We start from the raw sequence: 19,894 nt of genomic DNA, 5'->3' as shown, positions 1-19,894 counted from the left end.
GTCCCGTCATTCACCTCTCCTGGTTTTTTTAAGTAGTGAAATGTTATATTAAAAACCTAGTGTGAGATATAATTTTGTTCTCCAAGTGCAAAGGATTTTGGCTGCACCATCACCATTCATTTGAACTTAACTCACACCAAAAAAAATTCTGTGAAACCCTGGGCTGGGAGCATGTGGAAGTGAACCTTTCCAAACACACATCAAGAGCTTTGCAGCTTTGCTCATATTCAGACTCCCCCCTTGTCTCCACCTCATTTTTGTCATGCATCCGTACTCCCCTCCTGTTTCAGCATTGTATATTTGTGCTCTCTATCCTGGTTTGCATGTGCCTGCCTCCGATTCCTGGCCATGCCCATCACTTGTACACAGAGAATCTTGTTTCAAATACTTTTTTTTTTTCCCTGTGGTAATCCTATACAGGGAATTCTATAGAAAATATAATTTTGTATTTTACTTTACCAAAACAGTCAAACAGAGCAGCATGTGACAGAGGTGAATTTCTCATTTGGAAAAACCTTTGGAAAATATTCCTCCAAAGCAAACACAGCCTCCATTGATGATTAGATATTGAGTTATTTTTCACTGGGGAGGCAAAAAAATGTAACAGCACTGTGTTTTATCCTTATCTCTTCGTGAGAAGTAGCCCAGAACAAAACAGCGATGAGTATGGAAGGATCCCTGCAGCTGGCAGTAGTGTTCTAGTGCTCTTACCCTGGGCTTGAGGCCAAGTCTTGCTATTTGGCCTGAACTGGATGGCATGTGACCTCGTTATATGAGGCTATTACAGGCACCGGTATCAAATTGGAACTATCTTAAACAATTACTGAAACACAAAGTCCTAATAATGCCTGTTGTAGGACAGTGGTAGAATATCCAACACTGGGGGAGAAGAAAAAGGCAGCATCTCAAAATGATCTGAATCACGGGGGCAGGGGAAGACCCCACGGGAAGTTGTCCCTATCTGTAAACCCTAAGAAAAGGGCCAGCCCTCAGCTTTTTTGCTGGGACATGCATAGCAGTTTTTCTTCTCAACAGAGCCAAAAGCTGCTCTTCCTCTGATGTAAAAGCCATAGTTTGATAAGACACCACCTAACTCCTGTTGCTTTATGGGGGCCTTTCCTGATAAACGTTCACCCCTTTTCGGTTAATCAAACAAGCGCCAGGGTCAAAAAGATGCCAGGGCCCTGGCCTTGCCGCCCAACTTGACTTAACGCCTTCCCCAGCGCCTTCTGCCACCACCGCCAGCACGCCGAGCTGCGAGGCAGCAGGGCGCTGAGGGCAGCGGGCAGCCGACGGCCGCGGGCGCAACAGCCGCCCCGGGGCCTGTGCCGCCACACTTTGGGCGGGAAGCGCGGTGTGAAAAGCGGCCGCCGCTGCCGGCCTCCCCTGGGGCACATCCCGGACCCGGAGGGGAAAGGGCGGCCGCCGCGAAGGGCAGCCCTCGCCGCCACAGGGCCACCCCCAGCACGGGGCGCCGGGGCCGGGGCGGGCGCGGGAGGAGGCGGGGGCAGCGGCGAGACCTGCCCTGAGCGAGGGAACTTCTTAAAGTCCCGCCGCCTCCCGGTGCCCAGAGGAGGCGCGGGGGACCAGCAGCATGGCCTGGCTCGGCGGCGGCGTGTGCTGCTGGTACTGCTGGGGGCTCGTCCTCCTGTGGGCGGCGGCGGGGGGCCGAGCAGGTGAGGCGAGCGGCGGGGCGGGAGGCCGGCCCTGAGGAGGCGGCAGGAGGGCCTCGCCCCGGAGCCCCCTCGCCGGGGCGGGCGAGAAGGCAGGGAGACAGCGGGTCTGCCCCCAGCCCCAGGGGTGCCAGGCGACTGGGAGGGGTTGTCTCGCCGGCGGAGCCCGGCTCAGGGCTCTGCCGCGGCTCCCGAGGAGGCAGCGCGGCTCGCCCGGGCCAGCCCCGGCGGACCTGCCGGGCTCCGCGGCTCGCCTTGGGCAGCTGCTCCTCGCTGCGCCTCCTCCCCGGCTGGCTCCGGGGGGAAAGGCCCCCCATGCCGCCTTGGAAGCGGGTGCGAGGTGGCGAGGGGCCTCGTCCCCCGGCAGTGCCGGGGCCGTCGCGGCGGTTGAGCCCCTCCACCCCACGGGAGGGACCCTGCAGGCCGGGGAGGGGCCCGGCTGCCTCATGGCCTTGCTCCGAGAGCATCTCATGGCCCGCCGGCTGGGGCAGGCTCGGCCGTGGTGCCTCGTGGGTGTTAAGTGCTGGCACTTCATTCCTGCACACTTACAAAACACCTTTCCCGTTCCCGGAATGGGCGAGGGGAACGAAACTAAGAATTTAACAGATGGGGAGCTGCCTTGAGCGCCCAGTGGTGCTGGGTTTTAATGTCATACGCATGCATGGGAATCATTTAGGATGGACACTTCGTTTTGGTGCTGTGGCCTACAGCATGCTGAGACTTGCATCTTTAACAGAGTTTTAGTGCTAGCTTGTGGGTATAGGTTATAATCTGTGTTTTAGAATTCGTACCTATACATGATCGGATGTTTTCTGAGTAGATAAACTTGTGTTACCATTAGAGTAATTTACCAGTATCTGATTAACTTAAAAATTGAAGTTGTTCTCTCTGGTACAAACACCACTTCATGCTAATTTTGTGCTCACGGTTGTTTTTCATCATATATTTGCATAATATACTTTTTCAGTCAAAGTTGTAAGGCTCCAATTAGGGTAATTCAATAACTGAAACTTTTTTAACACTTTTGATCTTCCTCTGTTGACTGCTATAGCTTTTCTGTCTCCTGATTTTAGAGCTTTATTCTTGTTGCAACCTCAGAGTCAGATGTGGATGCAAGCAGAATTTGGCAAATGCCATAATGGTACATTTTGGTGAGCTTCACAGTTTTCCATAGAATCTTGGCTTCCCACTTAAAAATCGAGTTTCTGCTCAGTATGTTTGAGAAACATTGCACCTGTGGGCACACACTGTGTTAGCTAACTATGTGCTAGAAAAGACATGCCAGTCAGGTATGAACATAGGATTTTTTTTTTTTTAATTTCAAAGTATGAAATGGGTTTACCATCAACTGGAAGGACAGGGAAAGGAGTCACTAAAGGAGGGAGCTGAAGAGATGCTGAGCAAGTGTGGAGTATGTGAAAGTGAAGCTGCCTCTGGAGGATCAGTAAAAGTTAGTGACAGACTGCAGCCATTCAGAGCAGAATGCCTGTTAGAAATTCTGGATGCCATTTGTACTGATAGTAGGGTTGTTGGGGAGCAAATCTCAGCAGGAGAATATCTCCCTCTTCTGCTGCTTTCAATTAATTCTGAAGATCTTAAGGGCTGGATTCAGTGCTTATCTTGAGGAAATGCCTAGTTAACTAATTGCCACAAAACAAGGAGAAATTAAGGTAACAGTTGTTTTAATGTCCAAAATGTTACAAGCATCTCATTTTGCTGACGGACCTACCTCATCTTGGGGACCTACTTTTCAAACCTTATTCGAATTGGCAAAAACTTTTAGTACTACATTAGCAGGACTGAAGAAGGGTCAACCGTGAATCATGCAGTGCGAGTGAAAGCACGTTTAGGGTACAAAGTAGTTTCAGCTAATACCTGACTGATTCCTCACATCATAATTGAGGTACTGGTAGAAGACTACTAAGTAGCAAATAGAAATGCCTTTAGGCTATTTAATGGTGTAAACTTGGCCTTCAGCACTGTGAATTGTCTAGATTTTTTTTTTTCCCAATTCGTTCATTGCTCTTTAGCATTTTGAACCCCTTGAAGATTCTTCATGATACTGTTTGGAAACTCTTTCTGGAGAATGTTCTCTGGTAAAAATGACTTAAATTTAGGGACTATGAGATCAGTGAAGCTACTTGTGAAATTATTATTTTTGTTTGCTCTGTGGATGATCTATACTGGGGACCTATAACTGTTTTGGCAACTGTTGTGCATCAGCTAAGCTTTCCTAGTAAGTATCCTTGTGAACATGAAAACCATACAGGTTTCAAACTCTTAATTTATAGTTCACATTTGAATATTGCTTCTCTCTCATGTAAGCACAAATCAGGGGATTAGGCTTCAAATAATGCCAGGCCTGTTAGAGGCAAATTGAAAAATTACTTAGGCCTGAAATGTATGAGGAAATAGGATGAATTAAGGCCAGTAGAATAGAAAACTCAAATAGCTTATATTCAAGCAGAACAAGAAAGCATTTACTCTTTTAATTGAAAATCACGGGGTTTCGTGTTAAGTTCTTGTATTGTTTAAGCTAATCTCTAAAGAAGTCCTGAAGTACTTAACATTCATTTTGTAATGGATTCCAGTCATAACTGTACTTTGAAATCTCAGTTGTACTTTAGAGGTATACAACCTTTTTTAAACAGTTAAAAGGATGGTTCTAAAATTTTTAATGGGGAAATAGGACAAGCTCTATCAAATTACAAAATTGAACAGAAACATCAGATGCTCCTTATTATGGTCAACCTGAAATATTTAAATGCTATACAGTGCTAATACAATCTTTACTACAGAACATTAGCTGTAGGAGAGAGTATACTGAAAACAGATGTGCAACGTTGTGCTAGGTTTTTTGTGTTTAAGATGTGCAAAAATAGTTTTCAGGGAAACAGTAGAGTGATAGCTTCCTTATTTAGTGGAAAGTGTATAGGTGGAATCTACAAAGTACATCTGAACACCTCTACCAAAAAAAGGCTTCACTTTTGAAAAGCCATAGATAAAAATAAGCATGTAAAATATAGATAAAAATTAGTAGTTAATGAAGCCAGTGGTTTTCCTATTGTTAGGAGATGCTCACAGTTGTTAACTTAATTTGGCTTGTTACATGCAACCTAACCAGTGCTTCATTGCTTGTGAGTTAGCTTGTTTCTCAGACTAAGGAAAATATGAATATTAATTCTCACCCCCAAACCTTGTAGCTCTTTCATCTGCAAGGAAAAGGGAGTTCTGTTAATTTCTCTAATTAGAAAGTCCAATAGCCTATCTAGATATATTTATGTTTTAAAAACAACTTATGGCTGGGAAAGCATAAGGAAAAGCAGCTGTTACATATTGCCAAACAAATTTTACTGGTATTCTGAAGGCATGTCAGATGTTATTTTTGTAGGTGTAATTTATTTGACAAATATTAGTGGCTGTTATCAAATAGTGTGTTTGTTAGATGGTCTTGGACCATCTCGCTGTTCTGCTCTTTGTTTTTCTTCCTCATCTTCTCTGTCCATTCTATTCTTTCATTACAAGTTACTGCTCCTCTTTCACGTTGTCTTCAGCATCTGATTTCTTTTTTTTTTATCTTGCCTCAGTCCTCTCACTTAGTATTTCCTTTAATTGCTTTCTTCATATTCTCATGAACATGTATGTATTTCCAATCTCCCGCTGCCACCAAATAAAAGACAAGCTCCACTTTTAACATAACCTTAGGAATGCCTGTATTGAGCCAAAAAGGCAGAACAGATTTGGCATTTCAGCCTGAAAACCAAGGGGACTACCACCACCTCCTAGCTATGGCTGAAATATCTTAATTTTTACATTATTTAGCGTATAATCTTGGCAAGAAGTAGGTACTTCTCACTTGTTGAAGAAATTCCAGCACTTTCCCAACTATAGTCCTTATTTGTGGATCTTTATTTGGCAGAAGCATTGATGTATCTTTAAAAACAGGCAATTTCAGGAAAGGTTCCTCCCAGTCCCTACTGACTGCAGAAAGGAGAAAGAACACTTGTTTATTTCCAGGCTTGTTTTGTCATTGCACTTCTCCACTTCTGTCTGCCATCATACAGTGCACCAGTGGTTCTGGTGGAACTGGGCATCGCTCATGCTATGCAGTTCTCGTGGCTGGCTGGTTGCACGGAGGGGAAGGGTGACTCTGCTGACCTGCCCTATTCCCAGGGATTTTGAGTCGTTCATTGCAGTAAATAGTGTGTACTTTGGCTTGTTATTTAGGTTATTCTAAGCAATACTGTTATGGAATACCCACAGATTATCACGGTCTTTTCTGTTTTTCAGAGTCCTGAGAGCAGGCAATGGGCTGAAATACTTGTCAGCATTCTCAGCTACACACTGGGCAGTCTAACTTCGATGATAAAAAGATGATTTGTAGATTCATGGAGGGGTTGCATTTGATTCATATGTAAGAAGCTACTAGTACAGCTGCTGGGATAAGAGATGCTAGGGCCCCTCCCTCGCCCTCCAAAACTAAACATAAAAATGCCAGCATTATTCAAGGGGAAGGTTCCTGTTGTTGCAGGACACATATGGGATTGTTTGGAAATGCGCAGTTGCTTCTTGTATATCTATATTCCATGCTATACTTCAGTTCTGGATGGTTTTCTTGGCAAAGGTGGTGCTCCTAGTTTAGATGAACGCAGATTAAAATTGTAACAGACTGGGTGATGGCAAATGCTTCTATTACATTGTAGTGTAAGCGTGTTTTAAGTGCACACAGATTTATAAGCTTGTAGTTTTAACTCCATCTGTAGCAAGATAAAGACTTACCTTCTAAATTGTAACAATTACTGCATGATTATATATATGTTCCTTGAAGTAAACATGACAATTTCACCTGTAGGTATTTTGACACTTTAGACCAGGGCAATTAGATTTGCAGAAACTGATATAAAAATTAATGAAGTGAAATGGGATGATGATTGAACTGAGTTGGAAAAAAAAAATAAATGGGAAATGGTCTTTTCCAGCATCATTGTTAAGCCACAGCTATGATAGCTATCTTGATGCTGTTCCTCTAAAGGCCTCTCCAGGTTTGTTGCAAATTATCCTGTAATTTAATGTTTCCCTTTCTCTCCCATCCTTTTCTAGTTCTGGTTTTCTTCAGTTTAAATTTGTCATATAGTGAGGTTGGGGCAGGGCAAACTCCAAGGGTAATTTTAAAGTTTGTTCTGACTTTTGAAAATAGCTCTGCGTGTTCATGCTCTGGCAGAGCATAAAACAAAGAAACAGAGTCTGCTGTGTTAGAATACCTGTGTCAGATCAGTCTGTCTGGCACCGGCATCAACCTTCTTTTTAAAAAGAAAGCAATGGCTATCTTGCTTTAGGCAGAAGGAAGTTTCTTTGACATACCTATTTAGTCTGTGGGCAGTAATAACAATACCCAGCTGCCCTGGTTCCTCTTGACTACTCGCCACCTCTCCACAGGCTACTGAAGAGATGGGAAGAAGATAATCTTTTCCCCTACTTTGTTCTTGCTCTTTTTACCCGTTCCTCAGCGGTCTTTGTGTACAGGGCACGTGGCCTGTCTCTCCTCTGCCCTGCAGTGGGCTTTTTGGTTGGAATCAGCCTTCCCCTTTACTGCTGGATAGGTTAGTTGTGTTCTGTGCTGACCCCTTGCACCACTTCTGCACAGGACCTCCCTTTTCCTGATGTCTTTGCTTACGTGAGCTTTAGCTTTGTAAGATGGCCTTTGGCTCTCTTCAGTGATGACCCTTATCAGCCTGCTTTTTTATAGATTTTCAGTCTGAGTGATTCCCATGCTTACCCTTAAGCTAAAGTAGCCATTACCCCATGTATTACTACATGGGGTAGTTAAGGGGAATAGAAAAGAAAATAGTTAAGGGGACAACAGAAAAGTAAGATTATAGCTGCTTGAAGAGTTATCCAAAGTCTGTCACGGCTCAGTCCTTTAAATAGCCTCAGTACCTGGCAGATGAAAAACATGTTTTTAAACACTGTGTTCCAAGGCCCTGAAATGACTTCATCTCTAAATAGAGATTCATGTAAAAACTTCTATTCATAGAAGTGGGGGGGGACGACCAAACAGTTCCTTCCCTATTAAAATTCTGTTCTTGCTAACGCTTTTCCTGGTCACATGAGAAGTGTCTGTAGTACATCATGAAGACTGACACAGGGCTTAGTGGTACAAAGTCTAGTTGGAGGCCAGTAACTAGCAGTGTATGCCAGCGGTCGATACTGTTCAGCATCCTCCTTAATGATCTGGGTGATGGGGCAGAGTGTACCTTCAGCAAGTTTGCTGATAATACAAAACTGGGAGGAGTGGCTCATACATCAGAGGGTCATGCTGCCATTCAGAGAGACCTCAACAGGCTGGAGAAATGGGCTGACAGGAACCTTATGCAGTGCAACAAAGGGAAATGTCAAGTCCTGCACCTGGGGAGGAATAACCCCATGTACCAATATATGCTGGGGGCTGACCATTTTGAAAGCAGCTTTGCAGAAAAGGGCATGGGGGTCCTGGTGGACACCAAGCTGAATATGAGCCACCAATGTGCCCTTGTGTCAAAAAAGTCTGTCTCCTGAGCTGCATCAGGAGGATTGTTGCCAGCGGGTTGAGGGAGGTGATCCTTCCCCTCTGCTCAGCATTGGTAAGGATGTGCCTGGAATGCTGGGTCCAGTTCTGGGCTCCCCAGTACAAGAGAGATATAGAGCTACTGGAGAGAGTGTGGCAAAGGGCTACGTAGGGGATTAAGGGACTGGAGCATCTGTCACGTGAGGAATGGCTGAGAGATCTGGGACTGCTCCACCTGCAGAAGAGAAGGCTCATGGGGGAATCTCATCAATGTGTAAAAATACTTGAAGGGAGGGTGTAAAGAAGATGGAGCTAGGTTCTTTTCAGTGGTGCCTAGTGACAGGACCAGAGGCAGTGGGCATAAACTGAAACGCAGGAGGTTCTCTTTGAACATCAGGAGACGCTTTTTTACTATGAGGATGAGCAAGCACTGGTACAGGTTGCCCAGAGAGGTTGTAAAAATCTCCATCCTTGGAGATACTTAAAAGCCATCCGGACGTGATCCTGGGCAACTTGCTCTAGGTGACCCTGCTTGAGCAGGGGGGTTGGACAACATGACCTCCAGAGGTCCTCTCCAACCTCAGCCATTCTGTGATTCTCAGCAAGAAACAGTTTGAGCTATTCTTGCTGGAACATTAGGAGAGAACAGCTTTCTGGCTGTTGAATGACACAGATTATTCAACAGTCTGGTAAAATGGATGAAAACTGGCTTAAAGCAACTGAGTAACTGCTATGTCAAAAAGTGATTAGTTGGAGAAAGAGTTCGGTTCTTGGAAAATGTTTTTGCTTTTTTATTCAAATATGTCATGGCTCTTCATAAAAATAGCTTCTTTATGTTATGTTTTAGAGTACTGAATAAAGTGGGTACACTTAATTCGAAATCAAACTAGCTGCTTAATCACAAACAGCTTTTTACTTAAGAGCTTTTTGAAGAGCATTAGGTATTGTGCTGGCATTATATTGCTTTTTTTATAATTCCATTATCATAGCATACATACTAAGTATTTTGTGTGAGATCATCCAGAATTAGATCTAGCTCTCTATTTTGCAGCTGTTATGGGCATGATGCACAAAATGAATTGTGAAGAGTAGTAACCAAATCGTAATTTCTTGCTATAAATTGGCAGGACTAGTTGCCACACATTGGAGGAGGGTCAGGGGAATAAAAACATTGCTGGTTTCTCAGTAGTTGTAAGTGTTTATGAGCTTATGTGTTAACTTTTCAAATAATTCTGAGAACTCTGATTTTTGAACTCTTTTCACTTGCAATACTGCAGTAGTGATTTGATCAGTCATGAATAGAGATCGGATGTAATCAGGTCCCATCTTGGGGAAGGCTGAATTAGAGTTGTAGGTTTTTTTGGTTATTTTTTTGAAAGCAGTTTACCTTGCTCTTTGTTCTTCAGCTCAGCAGGATTAAAACCCAACTAATGAAGAATGTTTCTTTAAACAGCAGTCCAACCAGAACTCTGAGCTGTCTAGTGCCCTTCCTTCCCGTTCATTTCACACTTGGGATCGATTCTATTCTGGCTGGGTGATAGTGATTGTGTGTCTTATAAAGGATTGCATACCTGTAGTGCTTTTGTCTTTAAGCCTGTGATCCACTGAGTTCTAGTGCTCCTGTTCAGTAATGCCACCTCCAGGATTAGTTGCCCAGAAAGACAGTTTAGAAGACTTTTGTAGCCTTTTGAATCTTTAGGTGGAAGGCAAAGTCAACAGTAGCTTATAATGCTTTGCAATTGCTAAGGCATGCTGTCTTATAAAGTTATTTTCAATAAGATTTGTATAGATTTTCTTCTGGGCCAGGTAAGGAAATACTTTTTTGAATTTTATGTCAAGACGCAGCTCTGTTGGAGCTCTATACTGAAAGAGTTGTAGATAATTTCCAGAAGAGTAACATGAGAATATTTAGCTGTAAGATTTTGTCTTGGTAAAACTCCAGTTAGTTCTCATGCCACTTTTCAGAATGTTAACATTAGTGTTGCTCTCCATAGTAGAACTAAACCTGATGGAAAGCTATCAAATTAACTTTTTTAAATTGCCAAAATATTGTCTTGACATTTCAGTATTAGATAGGAAATACCTACTCATGTTTCTTTCCCTTGCCCCCTTTCTTCTCCACCATAGAAATCCGCTATGCAACCGTGTACTGGAATAGAGCTGAAAAAACACTGCAGGTCAAGAATATACTGGACAGGAGTGGAGATGCCTATGGTTTCTACAACAACACTATACAGACAACAGGTTGGGGAGTTTTGGAGATCAGAGCAGGCTATGGCAGACAGACCTTAAGCAATGAAGATATCATGTATGCAGCTGGCTTCTTGGAAGGCTATCTCACAGCTCCGTAAGTACCTCAGGAATCAACTCAACTTATGACACTTCCAGTGGATTTCTGTATACTTGTGAGTTTTTTGTTTGTTTTTTCCTTTCCCTTAATTGCCATCCATTTAAACTAACCATACATTTTGCAGTTGTGTGCTGTTCTTTTAATTAGTAGCAGGTATGAAGTATAGCATCTTCATTATGGGATCAAGATGTGCCCTCTCCTTCTCATCCTGCATGCTGTCCTAACACTTCAGTGAGATAGATGAGCACTGTATCTATATTACTGATTAAGTAATGTAATCACAGAATAGTGTATGTGTAAGGAAGTGCGTAAGCCCTATGTTGTAAATAATTACAAAAGGGGTAGCTAGACAAGAATAGTTATCTCCCTAGCCTATAGTTAGGTGACTGACCAACAACAGATGAGACAATTGAGAGCAGATCAGGCAGGGAGAGATGTTGCTAGCAAGGGCTGCAGGGCTTCCCTAAGGACCTTTTTCACCAAACACTGTCAAGAAACTGCTGGGGAGCAGATACTGAAACTTTACAGCATGGGGAGTTTAGTCTCTCTTGGACAAATTAAAAAAAGTGCTGATATAGTGATACGCCTGAAGGCAGACTGGTGTGTGTCTAGAAAGGTCAGTGTAGTCCTGAAAGCCCTGTGAAGAGAAGATGGGGGACTGAATCTCTCCTGCAATGCAGATCTATGAAAACTGACAGAATTTTGTGCTTGTTATGAATCCAAAGGAGTTTTTTCCTTAAAAAAAAAAAAAAAGGCAAAAAACCAACCAAACCAAAAAAAAAAACCCCAAATAACCAACCAAAAAAATAAACCACCCCCAAACCAAACCCTATTCTTTCCTTGACAAAGTTAAAACACAGAGTGGCACTATGACATACTAACTGGTAGGATATAGCTGGTGATATAGCTAAGAATGTGACACATGGCTGCTTGTTGAACAAGCTCCATCTTTTCCTCTATCAACTTAGTCATAAGAAAAGAAAAATTCCCAAATTCTGATGCATGGCTGGGGAACAGTTGTGAGATGCTTGTGATGGATGCAGTGACATGAATTTGGCTTCACCAGCTTTGCTTCCAGAACACTAAAATAAATACCCATAGGCTGCATTGAACAGGCCAGCAGGGGAAGGTTTTCTGTTGAACAATTGTCAGATATGGCTGGTAGACAAGATGGTATTAATTTAATTAGTAAGACATTTTAAGATCAGTTAAGATTTATGGATAGTTCTCTGATCATATGATATGTTAATGTGACTCTCTAGTAGACTTTGCTAGAGAGGCAGCTAGGTCTCTGGAGAATATAAAGGAAATTCCATAAAGTAATATTTGTCAATAACAAAACAATTCTGAGGGAAAGTGTAAAGGAATCAGAGTTCTGAGTGCACAGCCTGTACTCCAGGCAGGAAAGGAAATGAAGTACAAGAGAGATCTGGATGTGTGTTGTTGGATTATTTGGCGTGAGAGGTTCCTGTTACGCATTATTCAGTCAGTTTATGTAAAATATGTATGGATCTGGGGGATGGTAGCATTACATTTAGAATGTTGTTAAAATTGGGTATTGCTCAACAGATTTTTTTCACTAAGGCTTTACGTAGGTGTACTCATCTCTAAGTGGTTAAGCTTAAGTCATATTACATAGAGAGCCCAATCCATGCTAAGCCCAATTAGATGGCAAGTAATGTTCCAGTAGCAATAACCTACACCCTGTTCCCCTTCTGCCTCCACAGGAGATTTATAAATCTTCCTGGCTGTCTTTTAAACAGACTTAAGTATATGCCTGTTCCTTTAAGCATGGTTTGAATGTGAAACAGTGTCTGCAGACACTGTTTATCTGATGTCTTGGTCTATGCTTAGGTTTAGGGGAGGGAGTTTTTCCCCTTTGCTTTTTCCATGGGTGTTAAGTGAAGATTCACAGAAGTGAATGTACTCACAAGTTATTCTGCTCAAAGCTTTTGCCTTCTCTAGGTTAGGTGCTTACAGAGGCTGGTTGCTAGCTCTAGCTGTTGTTACTGTAGATCTACCACCTCCAGCACTGAGTGGCCCTTTGTAGAGAAATGGATATAGCAGAAATAGTAATAAACAGAGATCTTAAAGTCTGTGGAAGTGAAGTTGAGGGTTTGTATCAATGTGTAAAAGTAGCGTTTGAGACTTTGGCTTTTAAGCAAAGTGGGAAACTTAGCTGTTTTAAAGGAGTTTAAGTGTGAGAGTGGGTTAAGATGCCCTTCTTTTCTGAGGAAACTTTTTGAGGAAATTGACTGAGAAATCCTCTGACAGTGCAAAACCTGAAAATGCTTATCATCATTAAAATGACTATCAAATACTATACATATCACCTGAATTTGGGTTTTGGCTATGTCTTTGCCCCATTGTACATCTGTACCTGCAGTGGAAGCATATTTCTCACTGGGGGTTATGGATATAAACTTTTTCTGTCAGGTCTTGTAAAGCTATTTTCAATTAAGAGGGCTTCTCTTTGAAGCTGAGAATACCTATTGAAAATGCTCCAGCTAAGGAGCAGAGATGAATTAGTGATGTAATCCTCTGACCCGTGAGAAGATGGAGAACCTATTACTTCAGGTTTTAGCTGTATGACCTTAGTGGTTTTTTAATTCAGCAAACGGCAACTAATGAATCCTTTTATACAGTGTGTTTGCAATTTCCTGAACCACAGGAATAGTGAGAACTCACTAAGTTTGCAGATGTTAAGATTGCTTTCAGAACTCCATTTCTCCTTCTTTATCTTGCCTAGAGATTCACAGAATCCTAATTAACATGCAGGCAGATGTTCTTTCTTTGGGACAGTTAGACAAGCCTTCTGAAGTAAAACTGGGAAACAGTCTTTCCTAATCTGTAACTCTGTTCCCATCAGACTGCCTGGCCCGTTTGGCCTGTCTTCAGGGAAGCTCTCTAGCACTGTTGTGACTTCTTCTATGAGAAGGTGTCTCTAAACACTCTCATTCTGCTTTTGTCCACAGTAGCTGCACACAGCTCAACCTTCCTTTATAAAAACTTGGTAACAACAAGGAAGAGTGTAACAATGTGTTTGGCTGTGGTGAAGGCTTTATTTGCATCAACAGCCACTTAGCTACTGGAGTGAAGACGCTTGTGTCACTTGCCTGTACAAGCACCACCTCAGGTGGCTCAGGTACAGCCCCGCAACGTGAATACATTGGGTATGCCTGGTAATTGAAGTGCCCTCTAGTACATTGTTACCTGTAGCCTGAACAACTCCAAGGTCTCTAGCTGTCTTACATCTGTTTGTGGCAATGACTCCATGAAGTAGAAATGACCCAAGGTGGCTATTTGCAGAAACCCTGAAGTCCTACCAGGAAGAGCTCTGATGTGATGCCTTATTGGGAAGGATACATTGCAAGTCTGATCCCAAGTTGAAGTACAGGTTCCTGCAGAAGCTGTCTGGTGAGCAGGAGCTCCAGCTTGACAGTGCCTGCAGTTTGGAGATCTTGGGAATTCTCAGCTAGCTCAGTTCTTGCATTACACTTAGGGCATGAAGGAGGGTTTCTAGACACAGCTAGGCCTCATGATGAAAGCAAGAGTGATATAATATCTCTCCTACAAGTGTATGCTTTGGCCTTAGTAGGAACCTAAGCAGAAGGTAAGACAACCAGATTAAACAAACAAACAAAAAAACCAGCACACCCCCCACCCAGCCCCCCCCAACAAAAAAATCCCCCAAAAAACAAGAAAAAACCCAAAACAACAAAAAAAACCCCAATATGCTAGGACTGCCTTATTTCAGATTACTGGAGAAGAATTAAAATCAGCTCAAGCTATATTGGTAGAAAAAGCAATAACTAAGTTAGTCAGACCTGTTTACCAGTGAGGGTAGAAACTCAGGGCTTTTCTAGAGCATGATTCATCTTTCTAGTGCCAGCACCTGATTCACATAGTAGCTGTCTGTTTTGAAAACACATAGTTAGGGGTGGAATAAATCTAATTCTAGTGTCTGTAGTGTCTGGAAATCAGACATTTGTTTTTGTCACCAGTCTCTCACGTCTCTGTAAGGTCCTGTCCTATCATCCAGCCAAAGATGTTTGCTCCAGTTTTCTTGGGTGTGAATTCTCTTCCCCTATTACAAACAGACATTGTTAATGAGGCCTTGCTTTACTTGGGGAATGCCAGAGCACATCCAAATCTGTGATGTTAAGCACATACTTCTAATCAGTTCCAATTGGGGCATGCCAGGTGCCTAAGAGCAGTATTTAAATTTGTAGCAACATTAATTGTACTATTTTTTCTGATATAACCTCAGCTGACCTGAGTCTTGTCATCTTCCTCTCTAATTTGAAGAAGCAGGGCTCTGCTATGCTGTTTTTAGACTTTGAATTCTTGTCCCAGCTCTGTAATTGCCTTGTGTTTGGCCTTAGATACATTTGCAAAGCCTTACCTTACTATAATGATCCAATTTACTTCAGAGGATAATACCCTTACAAAACATGCAAGCCACGCACATAGAAGCTTTGTTAAAGCAAAAAAAAAAAAAAAAAACCACCCCAAAAAACACCCCAAAACAAAACAGGGCAACTAGGGGAAAAATTCTCAATAACCTTGGGCATTTAAAAAACAAAAATCAATTCCAGGAATTGTATGTCCTCTGTTAGCATGTACAAGAAGGAAGGCCATTAAAGAAGCTGTTTCGAGTCCCCTGATTCTGAACTAACCCAGTCTCTACATCAGTCATCACAGCTTAAAGATACTACTAGCATAAAATCTGCCTTGTGTTGCATAATGTTTGAGGGCAAAATGAAGAGGGTAGAGCTGATGGTTGAACCTGGAAGCCTGATCATCTGTCCTGGCCTAGGTAGTGATTAGAGTAGTATCCTGGCTGTTTTTACCCTCCTCATCTGGTTCTCATCCCTAAAAGACTGATGGACTGTCTCGTGCTATTTGCTCCTCTTCTCTAGTGCCATGAGAGCTCTGACTTGTAGTATGGAGTATGTTACGCTATAATTTCCTTCCTAAAATGACTTTGGATTTTTATTTGCCAAATTCTCTGTGACTGCAGGGGTGGAGAATATTGATCTGTCTCTTCAACTTTCTTTTCCTCTTCAAGAAGTAGGTTATGATTATGGTATGTAGTCTTGTGTTAAATGGGAGACAGGAAACTCTAGAACTAAAATTGATACTATAGCTGCAATTTCATGAAGGGTGTAATAGCATGAAGCTGCTGAACGCTCCCCTCTCTTGCCCCAGCACCTCCCTCCACAGATCCAACCCCCCAACTTGTGTCTGCCTTGGCACTGATCAGGCCCTTTCATGCATCAGTTTGTTTACTAACACAGTAGAGAGCTGCCTTCTTGCACCACCTCTGTTGCTTATCTGTCTACTAATTCAAATCCTAATTCAAACTACAAACTGCCAGAAAAATATATTCCCTTTTATTTGTTGGGTTAGTGTTTTGCCTGAATGTATGCTGACAATTAGATTTGGTAGTCAGAATGGTACCAGAACTGAGATAAGGCAGCAGGGTCATGCAGTCAAGTACTTAAACAGCTGGGAATGGGGCAGGGGACAGAAAGAGAGGGAAGGTCAATGGATGATTCTCTAATTATCAGTAAACCATTCAGTCATCTGAGGCCGTATTCTCAAATTATGCCCTGAGAGAAACTGGGAGGACCTCCTGCCTGCATCCCTCTCAGAGGAAGTTGCTCTCATGAGTTTAATAGAGGGAATTCTGTCCTGCTGGCATGTACTTTCCTTGAGGCTGGTATCTGTTTCTTAGTTCTGCTTTCTTTCTCTCAGCACTTGGTAGGAGCTAATTTTACTGACTGATGTAGTTCTACCAACTCCAGACCTCAGCGAAATAATTTTCTGCTGATTTCCACCTAGGCCCTAAATATTCCTCTCCCCTCCTCCTTTTTTTTTTTTTTTTTTTAATTCGGTGGCTGAAAAAAATGTTGGTTAAGTTTGACCCAAATTATGAAATGTTGATAGAAAAAATTAACAGAATGAGAAAATCTAAAAGTTCTGTTTTGGCTTGAATCAGATGATGACATTTGACTTAAAATGGAAGGGTGATTTTAATTTTTGGGCTCCTGAGCAATTTTTGGCAGTTTATTTCATCTTGAAATGTAAAGTGCTTCACTTCAACAAAACAAACAAAAACCAGCCAATCAACCAACCAAAAAAACCCCCTACTTTTGTTAACCCCTACTTAAACTTTTGTTTCTATCAGTTAATGAGGATGAAATAGCTAACTGAATTCAGCAACAAAAAAATCACAATACTTTTGGTCTCCATAAAGCTGAACCTGTTTAGGGCTGTCATGAGTGGGAGTTTCTCTGGGAACACATAGGATCAACGTATGCATACTTTAAAATAGAGAGATTTTGCTTAATCGTTAAGGAAGGAACATGGTTAATGGTAAGTAAAACCTGCTAGATTTCAGGCTGAAGTTCTCTCTCACAACTGAATCAGCAAATTATATTCTCCTCACCTCTGTGTTTTCTTGGTTCCAAATAGAATAGCTCTCCAGTAAACTATTTTTGTTGTAATTTAAATTAATGTGCTAAGGCTTCCAAGGTGCTTCTGGCTTATATTCCCTGAACATGAAGTTTTGTCATGAAGTAGTTCAATCTCATTCTTGCTTCTCTTTCCATTGTACAGCAGTTTGAGCAGGTATTAGCAAGGTTGTTTATTTTAAGTTAAATTTCAACAATGCATTTGTGTTACCTTTTGCTGTTTGTCATGCATTAAAGATACGAAGTAATTTCTGTGTTTAGGAAAAGCTTATTTCGTGGACTGTGGTACTTGTCTATCAATGCTTGTTGGCCAATGGGTTGGTAAGCAAAAGGAAAGGAAGATGCAAAAGAGTAACTTCTGCTACTCTTGTTCTTTCAGGCACATGTATGACCATGCTGCAAATATGTATCCGCAGTTAATTAAGAATCCCACCGTTCGAACTGGAGTTCAGAATTTTATGGCGTATGTATTTAGTTATTAGAAAATAAATTATTCAAGACTTGGGGTTGGAGTGTGACAGAATTTTCGAGGGTTTTTTATTCTCTTCCTTGTGGGCTAAAGAAAATATATGCTTCCTTTCCCTCTGATTGAATGCTGTTAGTATGAAAAAAGATTCTAAACATACATGAAGAAGGGCATATGCCCTTCTCTAATTCTGATTCTTTCAAAGAAATATTTAAAACCATTGCTACAAAGGGGTGTGGATAATGCCAATGAATTCTGAATGTCATTCTAGTCAAAATCCTTTTCTAAAAAGCTGGTATTTTGAATGTTACACTGAACAGTGTGGTCTCTTGGCACTTTAATCTTTTTAGCACTGTGTATCCTTTCCTTCCTCTGTTAGGTTAGCATTTTGTTTATTCTACCACTGACGTAAATTCTGTTCTAATCACAAAAGTCCTGATTCCCTTTTCTCTTTAGCTGTATAAATCAAAAGTAATTCTGCTCAAATAATGCAGCTACACTGGTGGGAAACTACAAGTGGGAGAAGAACCAGGCCAGGTACTGGGAAACTCAACTGTGATTACTGCTTATTTAAATCTCCTTAGACTTATGTTTTCTTCCATTACAAATACTTCTGTGAAACTTTGGTCATTTCTGGGGACTATTTTTTCCATCTTTTCCTTGTCTTGTGCTTTCCACAAGGGGTTGTATATCTGACTGATTCTGTTCTTGGTGCACATATGTAAAGTTGACTGGTTTTAGCTTATCCAAAAAGAAGAGAGAAAAAAATCTTAGTGCTCCCTTACTATCATTCTTCAGCATTGCTGTCCTCCTTGTGAGAAAAATGGGCTAGCTACCATATCAATGTGTATGGGTTTTTTTCCAGACTGACTCAGCATAGCAGCTGTATCCCCCAAGATGCATTGTTGGAGGATGGGGGAAATACTAGGTGGCCTTGTATCATTTTTCTGTTGCCTATGTCATGGACTCCTGCATTGCTCCTTTACTTAATAGCAGTCTTGCAATATGGGCTGCTGCGTTGTCCTGAAAGTCTTTAGCCCTGAGTGCTCTGACCATATCCCTATTTCCTCTGACATACTTCTTGCATCTTGTTACTTCCAGAAAGCTAAATCTGGCTGGTTTTGTGTGCTGTAAGAGTTTGCTTCCTTACCAGGTTCATTCCCTCTTTTTTTTGCTGCCGTACATAATACTGGATGGATAGATACAGGAGGATGGAAGAGGCTGGAATCTGGTCCTGACTTACTCTAACAACTGTGGTTCTTCTGTGGCCCTTTGCGCACAGCAAAGGAGGGAACTCTGGGAGATCCTTATAATGTTGGCTGCTCTTGCCCTAGGGTCCGTTCAGCTTGTGTTGCCTCATGCTCTAAACATGGGTTATTTGGCTAGTAACCTCTTGATTGGATTTGGCATGTGGGATGGTTGTGTTTGGCCTCCCACTTTTCCTCAGAGGAGGATAGCAATGGTTCTTAGGCAGTGTTTGAGCACCAACAGCAGCACGCCTTCATTGCACTTGTACGTAGGGGGGAGAAATAGGCTTTTCAAAGGTCAGCCTATCTCATCCTTATATAGGCATTTAAAAGGGAATGGTTCATCTGACCTATCAAATGCTTGTTTCCCTTTACTGACCATAAGGGATTGCTACATCTGATGTAGCAGAGTCCTCCACAGAGGTGGAATCCAACACTAAAGTTTGGTGGAGGCACAGTACTGTAGGGTGTGTTGCATGGATCTGAACATTTACACCCAGAGGATATAACATTTATATCTGCAGGATTTCCAAGGCATCATTTGCCTCAAAACACTAGGAAGGTTGGATCATCTGGGTCATAATACATTTGTCCTTTCCCTGCATTATCAATTCTACTCTAAAACAAAAACAAGAAAACCCCAACCTGTTTGTTCCTCTGCAGGAAACAAGATCAATGGACAAGACAACAAATCAGAAATAATAAGGATGACCCCTTTTGGAGGCATGCTGGCTATATTATTGCACAGTTGGATGGTCTGTACATGGGAGCCCTCGAGTGGGCTAAACTACACAAACAAACAGTAAGATTACTGCATCTCTTTTTCAGTAGCTGGGGATGGGATGTCAGAGGACAAAGATGGAAGAAGGGAATCTGATATTTAAAAAAAAAATAAAAGGACAATAATTAGTGGCAAGTACTCATTCTACATGGCATTCTACAAAAACTTCAGTGTAGGTAATGTGACTGAGCACTTGGGTCATGTCACCACAGATCCTTTGCACTGGACTTAGAAGCCTGGGTGCTCATGTGCTGATTAGATTGGGGGTGGCTTTTGTATCCACGTGTTAATGTTGGAAGGACAGACACTTCTAAAGTGCTTGCTGTTGTCACTTTACAATTGTTATTGAGCAAA

General features: G+C 42.1%; 1 protein-coding gene across 1 annotated transcript in view; it reads left to right on the top strand.

Annotated features, from left to right (window-relative positions):
- The first annotated feature begins 1,562 nt into the window (after positions 1-1,562).
- The window catches only part of PLBD1 (phospholipase B domain containing 1), a 42,054-nt gene continuing 23,722 nt past the window's right edge, over positions 1,563-19,894 (top strand). Inside the window, exons 1-4 of the mRNA XM_075499143.1 lie at positions 1,563-1,676; positions 10,345-10,564; positions 17,426-17,509; positions 19,423-19,561. Of these exons, the coding sequence (XP_075355258.1) occupies positions 1,595-1,676; positions 10,345-10,564; positions 17,426-17,509; positions 19,423-19,561 (525 nt within the window). The 5' untranslated portion in view covers positions 1,563-1,594. The remainder of the gene's footprint in view (positions 1,677-10,344; positions 10,565-17,425; positions 17,510-19,422; positions 19,562-19,894) is intronic.

This window comes from Mycteria americana, chromosome 1, assembly GCF_035582795.1.
Source record: "Mycteria americana isolate JAX WOST 10 ecotype Jacksonville Zoo and Gardens chromosome 1, USCA_MyAme_1.0, whole genome shotgun sequence".
Lineage (NCBI taxonomy): Eukaryota > Metazoa > Chordata > Aves > Ciconiiformes > Ciconiidae > Mycteria > Mycteria americana.
The sequence above is the reverse complement of the archived record's forward strand: the minus strand, read 5'-3'. Positions and strand labels throughout refer to the sequence as shown.